Genomic DNA, 12308 nt, shown 5'->3' on the forward strand with positions numbered 1-12308 from the left:
TTTCTGCCTTCCTATTGGCTGGGCTAAGGGGCGTGGCGCTCGTCCTGGTGAAGGTGACGGCGGCGGTGCTCCCTCGTTCCAGTTGTTTGAGGCGGCTCGGGCGGTGTCAGGATGCTGTGCGGACGTCAGGTGGCGAAGACCCTTCGGGTGAGGAGCGGCCCGTGACGGAGCGGGGCAACGGCGGCGGCTCGGGGTCTTTTTCCCCAGAGAAGCATGCTTGATCGTGGCAGGCTTGGGGCGGCCCCTCCCTCGCCGTTGACCGCCACGCTGCCCTTCCTCCAAACCCTCGTCCGCTCTGAGGGAATGAAAGGTGGCCGGGGGAGGGGAGGTTGGAGTCAGGGAAAGGAGGGCGCGGGGGGGGGTCGTCACTGGACGTGCGAACGCCTCCCTGTGCGCGTGCGCTGGAAGGGGGTGCGCAACCTGTGGACCCGATCCTGTGCCGGAGGGCCCCTTGCATTTAAGGAACAGGGACTCTCTCCCTGGCGTGTCTTGCTTTGACAACGAAAATGAAATAAATTCCTTGAACAGGCGGTTGGCACGAGGTGCTTCTCCCAACTTGGCCACTCCTGCCTGAGTGCTGACCTGGTTGGTTGATTGATTATGTGCCATCATGTCGTTTTCCACTCCTGGTGACCACAAAGATAGATTTTTCTCCATGGCAATATATCCCTAACCTGTTCTTTCAGGTTTTCCAACAGTGCACTCATTGACACTAACTGAGTCCATCCACCTTGCTGTTGGTCATCCTCTTCTTCTGCTTCCTTCCTCCTTTCCCAACATTAGAGCCTTCTCCAGAGAGCTGGGTCTTCACATAATGTGTCCGAAGTAGGATAATTTGAGCCTGGTTATTTGTACCTGGAGTGAGAACTCTGGGTTGATTTGTTTGATTATCCATCGGTTTGTTTTCTTGGCTGTCCACGGTATTCTCAGAAGTCTTCTCCAACAGCAAAGTTGAAAGGCCTCAGTACTCTTGTTGAAGTGATTTCTACAACCCAGGTTTCAGGAGAAAATGCCTTCCCACAAGCAGTTGCAAACCAGGACTAAAACCAAGACCCATTATTGGAAACATATAAATGTCCTACAGAGTGGCTGGTGGGAATAAGGAGGAAGGGTTCAAAGGGATCAAAAGGTCACTCTTTTTGCTTCCTCCACAGTCTGTCTGGATTAGCTGTGATGTTAGAGAGCAGAGTTTTGGCATACTTTAATTTTGTTTAATGCATTCTGGGAAATTGTGTAGGCTGTGTATAGTATTTCTCTGTGGTAGGAGAAGACTGAACTTGATTCTTAGCTACTGGTTCAGCTGTTTAAAGTGAAATAAGTATTTGAGGTACAGTACTTTGTTAAAATGGCAAGTCTGTAGTGCTCATTGCTCCCACCCTTTCTGGTAATGAAAAAGAGAGACGGTGATCTCCTAGGGTGGTCCCATGTGCAAGGCTAATGAGAACTTGTACTGAAGAACTTCATGCCTCTCCATTTGGTAAGATGGCTTCCCTATTTGCTGTCTTAGTAGTTCTCAAAATTGTTGCTTAGAATATGGTACTGTTGCTTCTACTTCTGGGATAATTTATAAATGGTACCCTTGTGTTTATCATTTGTATGCAAGCAGCTAAAAAGGAGAATTAATCAGTAAACTCTGGTGTGCTCAGATCTTTGCTATGGCAAAACAATCCAGATAGACTAAAAAAGAGAACAAGCCTGTGGTAGAGGTAATATTTGTTAATTTAAATAATAAAATAGACAATGCCAGTAGAATCAAAGGGCAAAATAAGCAGCATTGATATATATAAGCTGGAATCATTTTTGCCATTTTACAGCAATAGTTGCTTAACTGATACAAATCTAACAGTTAAAATATTTGTATTTATGTGGTCATACTGCCCCGAACTACAGGGAGTTGTTTAGTATGTGGATAGAAAAAAAGGATGGAAACTTTTGGAATGTCTGTCGCAAGGTTGGGAAAGCCACAGAAGTGCACACAAAAAATACATTAAATAACAAGGTTTGATCAATGGACAAGTACAAAATAAATACTAAGTCCAGACAAAGGGTATCAGTCAAGCTGGAAGAAATGGTTGAAATGTCAACAAGAAAACATAGTGTATCAGGATATTGTAAGGAAAATAATGAAAACAACATTCTTCCAATAAGGTTAAGTTAAGAAATCAAGATGCTGTGCAAGGTCTACTAAAACAAACACCAATGTCCTGGCAGTCAGCTGATTACCTCACAGGCAGGCAAAAAAAACCCCAATCAGAAGTAAGAGGGCCTGCATGGACTTAGTATGACATACCTAGAATTAGATACAACCCTAGGAGGTGGCAAGGCAGAGGCCTATAAAAGCTCTAGCCTTACAGAGGGTGATGGAGGGAAAACTCAGCATCAGTAGCTGTGGGACATCTCTTGCCTTATACGCACTTTCAGCTATTTACCCAAGTGTGGGAATTTGAATGAATGAATAACTTTCATTCTAACAAACTTTGTTCATATTTCCTACTGTATATCATCTGCCTCTCTGATGCCTACTTATGGTTCTCTATACAGTTTGTAATATAAGCATAATACATCTTTAACAAAAATACTTAAAAGGTTAGCAGTCATATATCACTGGTTCACACTGAGATGTTTCAGTAGCCCAGTACCCTCTTTGATGATCTGTAGTCCAAAAAGGTAGACAGTAGTGTAGACTTGATCATTCTATCTTGCAAGTTAAAAGAACATGCTGTATTACAATAAATGTAATGTCTTTTGCAGGCATTAAGAGTTTCAAGCCGAAGCTACTCATCACAACGTGGTTTAAATGTGAGTATTGCTAAGATAATATCATAGAACAGTGGCCCCAAACTGTACTTACTTTATAAAGCCATATTCAGTGTGGATTCATTATAGTGTTCAATAAAAAACAGCCCTCAAGCATTTTTCTGGTTTTTATAGCACTTGAGTGAATCCTTTTATTATATGAGATAGACTGAGAACCTAATAACAATTGATAGTTGACATACCAAGGATTTGTTCAGGACCATAATAAAGTTTTTAAAAAATCCTGTTCAGTGTTGAGAAGTCTGACAAGTCACCATCTCCCTGCAATTTTGAGAGAAGTTGATTTTTTTCATTCATAAAATAATACACAGAAATGGGTTCCTTTCTAGGGAGTATAATTCATGAAAATTTCCTTTCTGTATTTACTAGAAGCAATTAGAAAAGAAGTTGCAAGAACAGTATATTTATTGGTGGGTTTAGTTTTCTCTGAGCGCACTACATGCATTTGTTTTCTATGTACAAATATAGTAAGCAACACTAAATTGTTTGTGCATTTGTAAAACTATGTTGCTTTCTTGAAACTTTGATGCCAAAATAAGCCAAATGGTGTCCAGAATGCCACAGATGGTTTTGCTACTGCAGGGAATCTTTTTGACGTTCTTTAAGTTGAATACTTATAATTTGACCCACATAATTTGTCATAAAACCTTAATTTTTTTCTTTCAAGCTGTTAATACATTTAAATTACCATGCTTTTTGACCCCCTTCCAAAAGACCAAAAGGAAAGCTTTCCATTGTATGGTGTATTTTGTTTAATTAATAACTGTAATTTTGCTGAGATGTTAGTATATTGCATTTGAACAAAGAGACTTGTATTGCTTCTATAATCATCATTATGCATTGAATATTCTTAGAATTTAAAGCACAATTCTGAAAACTCTCAGGTTTTAGTTAAATTGATGTATTGTTTTTGTTTGTTAGGATGTAGTCATTGTAAGTGCTGTCCGGACACCTATTGGGTCTTTCCAAAGTTCCCTTTTCCCACTGCCAGCCACTGCACTTGGCTCCATTGCAATTAAAGGTGCAATAGAAAAAGCAGGTACGTGAAGTAGTTCTAGTCTTAATATGCTTCATTAGTCCCACTGCTTAATCTTACAGATTTTACTGATAGCAATAACAAAGGTACCAATTACAATCCCATACTTTAGTCTGTACTCCCAGATTTCTTTCTTTCTGCCTCTTTCTTTTTTTCTGGATTATATAAAGAAGTTAGGTTTACTTGAAAGGGGACAATCTGTCTTGACCTTCTTGTGTTTAACTGAAGGATCTTAAGGATGGATGTCACTGGAAGACACTGAATTTTACACTTTTGAACCATGCTTTCTTAACAGACTTTTGGGTAGCCCAGAGTTCTCTAGCTGCATTCATCTGAATGCAGTTGCATACATGATTAAGATCTTTAGGAGGGAGGTCTCTGGAACACTCCATCCCTGAATTGCTGAATTTTGCACGCCCTATTTTCTGAGGAAACACAGATTACAGGCATAGAGGATTAATTTTGAATCTTTATGGGATTCATGTTATGAGGCTATCTCTTGCATAATTATCATACATATTTCTCTGATTGCTATTAGGTATCCCTTCACAAGAAGTGAAAGAAGTATACATGGGGAATGTTATTCAAGCTGGTCAAGGACAAGCTCCTGCAAGACAAGCGACCCTTGGTGCCGGTACCCAAACTCTTTTTATTATTTGATATATATCATATTTATTTCAGTAAACAAACACAATATTTTTTGGATGCAGATAGGTGGTCTCTTAACGTTCATTTGTATATGCTAAAAAAGGAAATACAGTGGTACCTTGGGTTACGAACTTAATCCGTTCCGTGACTCTGGTCGCAACCTGAGTTGGTCGCAACCCGAGGCAAATTTCCCCATAAGGTTCAATGTAAATACGGTTAATCCGTTCTGAAACATATGCATTTTATTTTTAAACCACAAAAACATGAAAAAAAGTACAGTATAGCATGGTATGAAGAGGGAGAATGGGGTGGGGAGGCAGTTATTGTTTGGAGGGAGAGTCCCCCTCCAAAAGGACATCGGGGAGATCTCCTTCAGGGGTTTCCTCTCTTCTTTGCCTCTTAGCTGCAGGCTCAGTTCTGGGGAAAAACCTGTCTAAAGTCAGTTGTTTTTTCCTGCGCTGCATAACCCTCCGGAAATGAAATTGCCATGCTGACAAGCACACCAAAAACCTTCCAAAATGCCACAAAACACACCACAAGCCTCACCGAACGTCTCCTTGCTACCGCGATCTCGCCCACAGGAAGCCGCAACCACGTGGCAGCAGGGCAAATGGCTGCGGATCCGGTTCGTAACCCGAGGCGGAGTTCGCAACCCGAGGTACCACTGTATACTGAATTGTGGAATACCATTCCCAATAATAAACAGCTTGATTTGAAATTAAATGGTGTTTGAATTTTAATCTTAATAAATATTTTTTCCTAACTACTTTAGTCGGAACTGAAATAGTTAATTAATTCCTTTCTCTTATACATTAGTTCCTTGTAATATGCCATATTTACATTTGGCTTGCAGTTCCTCTTGTTATTGTCTTAGTAGTCTATCTTAATTTGTCACAGGTTTACCAGTTTCTACTCCTTGCACAACTGTCAACAAAGTTTGTGCTTCTGGAATGAAATCTATTATGATGGCAGCCCAGAGTCTGATGTGTGGGGGTCAGGTAGGATATTCTGCATTTTCAGGATTTGAAATATGTGGATATATATGATCTTTGAATTATAGAAGGGCACTGTTTTTGGTCTACAAATGGACCGTTGTTAGTTAAAAGTTTTGTGAATGGATTATTGAACTGATACTTTGAATATCAAATGAAAAATATTCACTGAGAGATTACAAAAGTACTTTTACCCCAGATGTTAGTGACTGAATTAAAAAAATGTGTAATTTATCCATTTCTGAAAAGATTATTTTTACTACTAATCAAATAATGACAAAATATTTTGGCATTTTATAATTTATAAGGATAAATTTTTATGTACAATTTGATACTTTGTTAATAAATAATTAAATGAATATGTGATATAGTTAGGTGTATATATCAATTTAGTATGTTAATTTTTAGATTTTTTTTCTGTTTATTTGATTTGATTTTAATTGTTTTGGCTCTACAGTTTCATAATTAATTACTTTGTATATCACTATTTTTCTTTTAATTTATTTTATCTGTATTCCTTTTTTAAAAAAATGCAATAAAATAAAAAAGTCTTAGTGTTTTTTTATGTGTATACACCCAAATATGCACACCCACACATATAATTTTAATACCTGTTTTTCAATCTTTGCCTGCAAGAGGATTCAAAGCTTAAATCCATCATTGCACTACTAGATTCCTGCTAATGCAGTGGGACTCTTTATTTAGTCTTTTTTTCAGTCTCAGCATTCTCAGAATCTTCTACTGTACATAAGGTTGAGGGACCTCTGGAGTAATTTTGGAGGGGAATCTTCCCTCTTTCTGCTCTGTCAGTGGAAACATTTCTGCTGGTGGAAACATATCACTGGACTCAATTCCAAGTATCTATTTTCGTATCATTACAAGACCAAAATATATATATGTATCTAAATAGCTGTAAAATCTTCTGAACAGGATGTGATGGTGGCTGGTGGAATGGAAAGCATGTCTAATGTTCCTTACACAATGAGCAGAGGAGCAACTCCTTATGGAGGAGTAAAGCTTGAAGATTTGATTGTGAAAGATGGTTTGACGGATGTTTACAACAAAATTCACATGGTAAAGACTAATGTATTGTGACTATATTTCACTTTAAGCTTTTAAATAATTTTGAATCATCTTTGAATAAAACGAAGTTACTATAGTTCATTTGCATGTTCCTGCTGGCATAGAGCATGGTTGTGGGAACTGCATTTTAAAGAATGGTGGCTTGCCCAGAAAGCAACACTCTCTCACTAGTTTCTCTTTTCCTATTTACATTGTGTCTCTAAATGTCATTATGATATTCATTTCTAACTGCTGGCCATTTATATGAAACCAGGCAGGAAAGCAGTTGCTCAAAGTGTTCAGGCAGATGACTATTGATAGGCATGGGAGAACTCAACAAAAAAGTGTTTTGTAAACCGCCCAGAGTTATTTGGAGTTGGGCAGCATATAAATTTTAATAATAATAATAATTTTGAGTGCTGGCCCCTCTTGAAATTGTTTCCATATACAGGTAGTTCTGGACTTATGATCATTTGCTTAGCGACCGTTTGAAGTTTACAACAGCTCTAAAAAGAGTGGCTTACGACTGGTCTTTGCACTTATGACCGTTGCAGCATCCTTGTGGTCACGTGATCATGATTTGAGCATTTGGTAACCATTGTGCATTTGCGAGGGTCGCGTGATTGCCATTTGCGACCTTCCCAGCTGGCTTCTGACAAGCAAAGTCAATTGGGAAGCCAGCAGGGAAGGTCTCAACTCGTCACGTGATGTCTCACTAAATGATCGTAAAATTGGGTGTGGTCACATGATGCCTCACTTAATGACTGCACCACTTAATGAAGAATTTTCCAGTCCCTGTTATGGTCGTAAGTTGAGGATTACCTGTAGTTTATAGAATTAGGTGCCTTGTCCTCCATTTTCATATTAGGTAACATAGAAGTTTTATCTCTTTCTTATTTGGACACTATTGTTTGCTACTAGGACATGGTTATGCAAGATGTTTAGATAACCAATATTTAGATATTAGAGACTATCTCTAAATGATAAAAGAAACTTTAAAAAAAGCTGTTCAATGCTTTTAAAAAAATATTTCCCAAGTTTGCTCATTTGTATGGACAAGTAGGTAAATTGCTTTTGGTCAGTTAGAAACTGTTATCAATAAGAGATGCCATAGACAAATTTCTGATATCACAAACATACATAGATCTAAAATTACCCGAAAGGCCAAGGCCTTTTTACTGCAGTAATTTGAAAACCACCTATTCAGGCCTTGTTTTTTTCCTTTTATTATTGGGCTAACTAATACTATTTTAAACATCCTATGAGTATGAGTTGATGGTATATATGTAAAAACTAATTTATTCAGTTAAATTATCAATTGCTGAAAATCTGCCTTCAAATGGGAATGTTTTAGTTTCTAAATTGCTATCCATTAGGAAATGAAGACTAATTCAAACCACATGTCAATGGGAGTAATTCCCATTTAACCTAATAAGAACTAATTTCTAATATAGTGCATTTAGATATTGAACTGCACTATAAATGAATTAAATTAAACACAAGGTATGTAAATGATCTCTGCTTCATGGCCACCTGGGATATGAGATTTGTGCTATAGTCCAGCTGATTTATTAAAAGCCCATGGTACACAGCCTCATATTTTCTACTTTTTTCATTGCCCCCAGGGTAATTGTGCTGAGAATACTGCTAAGAAATTTTCTATATCACGGGAAGATCAAGATGCTTATGCTATAAAGTCCTATACCAAAAGCAAGGAAGGTTGGGACTCTGGAATATTTGCAAAGGAAATTATACCTGTTACTATTTCTCAGAAAGGTAGTATGAATTAATATATAATACCTCCTCCACCTTAAATTTTTATGACACATTGCATGCTTCATTTTCTGAATATGAAATCCAATGTAGTAGAAATAGAATGGATAATAGGATTTTAATTATTTTTCTTAACTGATTTTTTAAAAAATTATCTTCATTGTAGTTAATTGACATATTTGACTGATTTCCAGCTTTAATAAATATTTGAAGAATTGTAAGTAAAAACATGATTGAAATCAGAAATTTCTATTGATGATTTCAGTTGCCTTGACTTAAATCAATCCACTCATGCGCTGAAGCAACATGAGGTGGAAAGTGCACAAATGAGAGGATGCAAAAGATTCTTATATGTTCAGCTGTCCTTTGGAAAGTAAGAAAAATGTAACATCCAGCAAGCTACTGATCTCTGCAGTGCTGGATTGAGTTTTGAGGTCAAAGTTTCAAATCTTTTTTTACTAAACAGAATCTCACTTTAGGGAAGCCAGACACAGAGGTTAAAGAAGATGAGGAATACAAACGTGTTGACTTTAGTAAAGTTCCAAAATTGAAGGCAGTTTTCCAAAAAGAAAACGGTAAGATTTGAAAATGGCATATCCATTTTTAATGTGCTATAATTTATTTCAGATTTGATTAATTGCATTTTAATCTTATATACCTACATTTCCAATTGATTGATTGATTATGTGCCATCAAATCATTTTTGACTCCTAGTGACCACATAGATAGATCTTCTCCATGACAATCTATCCCTAACCTGTTCTTTCAAGTCTCCAAATGAGGCACTCATCACAACTGAAACTGAGTCCATCCACCTTGCTACTGGTCATCCTCTTCCTCTGCTTCCTTCCTCCTTTCCCAGCATTCAAGCCTTCTCCAGATAGCTGGGTCTTCGCATAATGTGTCCAGAGTAGGATAATTTGAGCCTGGTCATTTGTGCCTTAAGTGAGAACTCTGGGTTGATTTGTTCAATGATCCATCAGTTTGTTTTCTTGGCTGTCCACGGTATTCTCAGGAGTCTTCTCCAACACCAAATTTCAAAGGCATCAATATTCTTCCTGTCCTGGTTCTTTAAAGTCCAAGTTTCACTTCCATTGAGTGTCACAGGGAATACCATGGCTTGTATGATTCTGATCTTTGTAGGTATAGACACATCACGGCATTTGAATATCTTTTCCAAGGTCTTCATGGCTGCTCTACCAAGTGCTAGTTTGCGGTGCATTTCTTGATTGCTTGTCTAATTTAAGATTATGTCAGCCACGTTGGATATAGACTGCTGCATGTTTTACACCATACTTTGACACCAGGTAGTGGTTGCTGGAACTGATAACATTGTAGGGGAATACATGGTGCTTAAATTGTTCTTCCTAGTAAATCATTTTTCCCTAATTAATTTTTTTCCAGGAACAGTAACAGCTGCCAATGCTAGTACCCTGAACGATGGAGCAGCTGCTTTGGTATTGATGACTTCAGAAGCAGCTAAAAGACTAAATGCGAAGCCGTTGGCTAGAATAGTGGGTGAGGATCGTCTTTCCCTTTGGTGAAATTGTCATATATATTTGCCTGAGCCAGAAGGGTGGTGGATGACATGCTGACTTCTTTTCATTATGTTTTATCTGTGGATTAAGCAGGAAGACTGATTTTTGATCAAGTGGTTTCAACAAATTGAAATTTTGCCAAAAGCAAAAGTTCAAAAGAATTAAAAATGGAGGTTTTGGAACATTTCAGTGCACTTCTCTTGCGTGGAGTATTTAAAGTATCTTTAAAGGAATGAACTCTGAAATTCTGCCCTTGATTGAGGAATCATTGCCAGAACAGAATTCAGTGTTAAGAGTACAATAAGCGTAGCCCATCTGACAAAATGTTTCCTTTCTGATCCATGTTTCTGTTCTTGCAGCTTTTGCAGATGCTGCTGTTGATCCCATTGATTTTCCCATTGCACCAGCACATGCTGTTCCTAAGGTGACCACATCTTCCATTCTTCTACCTTCATTTAGTCGCTCATTTATTTCTGCATTTAGTCTTCAGCGGAAACGTAACATAATGGGATTTAAAATTAATCTCTAAAGTAGACTATCTACCTTAGATTTAAAAACAAATCTGAAAAGAAGTATAAAAAAAGTAGAATTAGCTACTTTGCGCCAGTAGTTTGGAATCGAGATTGAGCCATTGCATTTTAATCCTGGTTAGTTTTGGAGAAATGAATGCCAGATTGTATTTGAACTACTGGGATAAAATAACAAAGTGACACCTGCATAGCATCTAATGTAACCTAATGTAATTGTCTTCTTTTTCTGTCCACATTCTGTTTTAAGTCTGTGACTATATGTGTCCACAGGTGCCACAATTCCATTTAGCACCTGGCCTGAAGAAGAATTTTGGAGAACTCCAAAGCTTACTTGGTCTCATAAATATTATTATACTATGCAGTATTTAAATTTATTTTAATTAACGTGTGCTATGTTATTCCAATGGATTTGGCTGTTATTAGCTTTACAATATTTGCAAGGGTGAGAAGCTATTCAAACTGCCTGGTTTTAAAAGCGAATGGATTTCAGCATAGACAGGTGGTATCGCTGTCCGTGCCACAAAGAGCAATGGTTGTGCAGTTCTTCAGTATTATTTATTTTTATTTATTTTGATCCTATTTTCCCCGTGTTAATTTAGTTTTAAAATCTGTGTTTTTAGCTTGAGGTTGTGAGTTTTTATTTCGTATTTTGATTTCATCTTTTCTGTTTTTTATTTGAATTCTGTGTATATCATGATCTGCTCAGAAAATTGTTATAGTATAGCAAATACTATAAATGTTACCTATACATACATACCAGTTTTTGAATAGCAGTGTTTTTCTTTTCAGATACTTACTCAGACAGGACTCAAAAAGGAAGATATTAAAATGTGGGAAATCAATGAAGCATTCAGTGTTGTTGTCCTAGCTAACATTAAAATGCTAGACATTGATCCACAGAAGGTAAATATTCACGGAGGAGCAGTTTCTTTGGGACACCCTATTGGGTAAGTAAAAGAAGACATTACCCTGGTAGTGGGCAATCACTGATCCCTATACTTTTCTGCTACGCAAGAGCTCCACATGGTGTGATTTGAGCCAAAATATTGGGCTATTGGAATTGTTGTTCGCAGTTTTAAGAGGGAATTGGTATTTTAAGCTTTGCAGAGGTTGATCATTTCCACTTCATACCTTCAGAACCTACCCCCCAACAATACTTGGACTGAATTTTGGATGTGTGGCAAAAGATCCATTCCTAGGACGTCATAGAATGCTCCTTTAAAATGGGGGGCAGGCGGAGAAGTGCAAGGAAGTGTTATACATGGTTGTAAGAAAGTTGCCCATGTTACACATGCTCTCAGGTTTGGCTTATGGTCACTCACTCACACATAAACAGCATGTCTTGGCATGCGGATCTTCCAGCCCTTGTTCTTTACTTGGATTTTCCAGGTAGGTGTGGCTACAAGACACACAGCCCTGGTCAATAGCTGGGAAATAATTAGGTGTACATTCAAATCACTTTCAACTGAACATTGAGGCACCTCAGGTTCTGATGGGATACATGGAGACCCCATGATTTCAAATTGGCAGCAGAACTTCGCTGTTTAAAATGTACATTTGCGCTCGCTCTCTCGCTCTCTCTCTCTCACTCACACACACACACACACACACACACACACGGTCATCCCAACCTCCTTCTCAGCTAGGCTGCCAGGCATTAGCTAGCGGGACAGAAATTGCCATGTCCAGATCTGGGATAAGTCAAAAACTGAGTGGGCTTCAGGACCCCTTTATCCCCCAAAGTCCTCATTTTGCTGATCCACAAGTCTGGTAACTGTCAGTAGGATTGAGGGGGTGGGGTGGGGATTTCTGTGTGTGCAAGGCCTGGCTTCCTTTGTCTGTCTCCTTTGACGTTTCTCCTTTGATCCTTAACTACATGTTTCCTTCTTATCTTCCTCCCAAACTGGCTTTT

At 38.2% G+C, this 12308-nt stretch overlaps 1 protein-coding gene across 1 annotated transcript in view; it reads left to right on the forward strand.

Moving 5' to 3' along the window:
• The window catches only part of ACAT1 (acetyl-CoA acetyltransferase 1), a 14548-nt gene continuing 2240 nt past the window's right edge, over nucleotides 1–12308 (forward strand). The window contains exons 1-11 of the mRNA XM_007437949.4: nucleotides 1–147; nucleotides 2752–2799; nucleotides 3739–3856; nucleotides 4392–4487; nucleotides 5399–5499; nucleotides 6424–6567; nucleotides 8181–8331; nucleotides 8808–8903; nucleotides 9733–9846; nucleotides 10226–10290; nucleotides 11186–11343. Coding sequence (XP_007438011.1) covers nucleotides 112–147; nucleotides 2752–2799; nucleotides 3739–3856; nucleotides 4392–4487; nucleotides 5399–5499; nucleotides 6424–6567; nucleotides 8181–8331; nucleotides 8808–8903; nucleotides 9733–9846; nucleotides 10226–10290; nucleotides 11186–11343 — 1127 coding nt within the window. The 5' untranslated portion in view covers nucleotides 1–111. The remainder of the gene's footprint in view (nucleotides 148–2751; nucleotides 2800–3738; nucleotides 3857–4391; nucleotides 4488–5398; nucleotides 5500–6423; nucleotides 6568–8180; nucleotides 8332–8807; nucleotides 8904–9732; nucleotides 9847–10225; nucleotides 10291–11185; nucleotides 11344–12308) is intronic.

This window comes from Python bivittatus, unplaced genomic scaffold, assembly GCF_059951505.1.
Source record: "Python bivittatus isolate LINGU-HERP-01145 unplaced genomic scaffold, Pbiv_v1 ctg000340_np1212, whole genome shotgun sequence".
NCBI lineage: Eukaryota > Metazoa > Chordata > Lepidosauria > Squamata > Pythonidae > Python > Python bivittatus.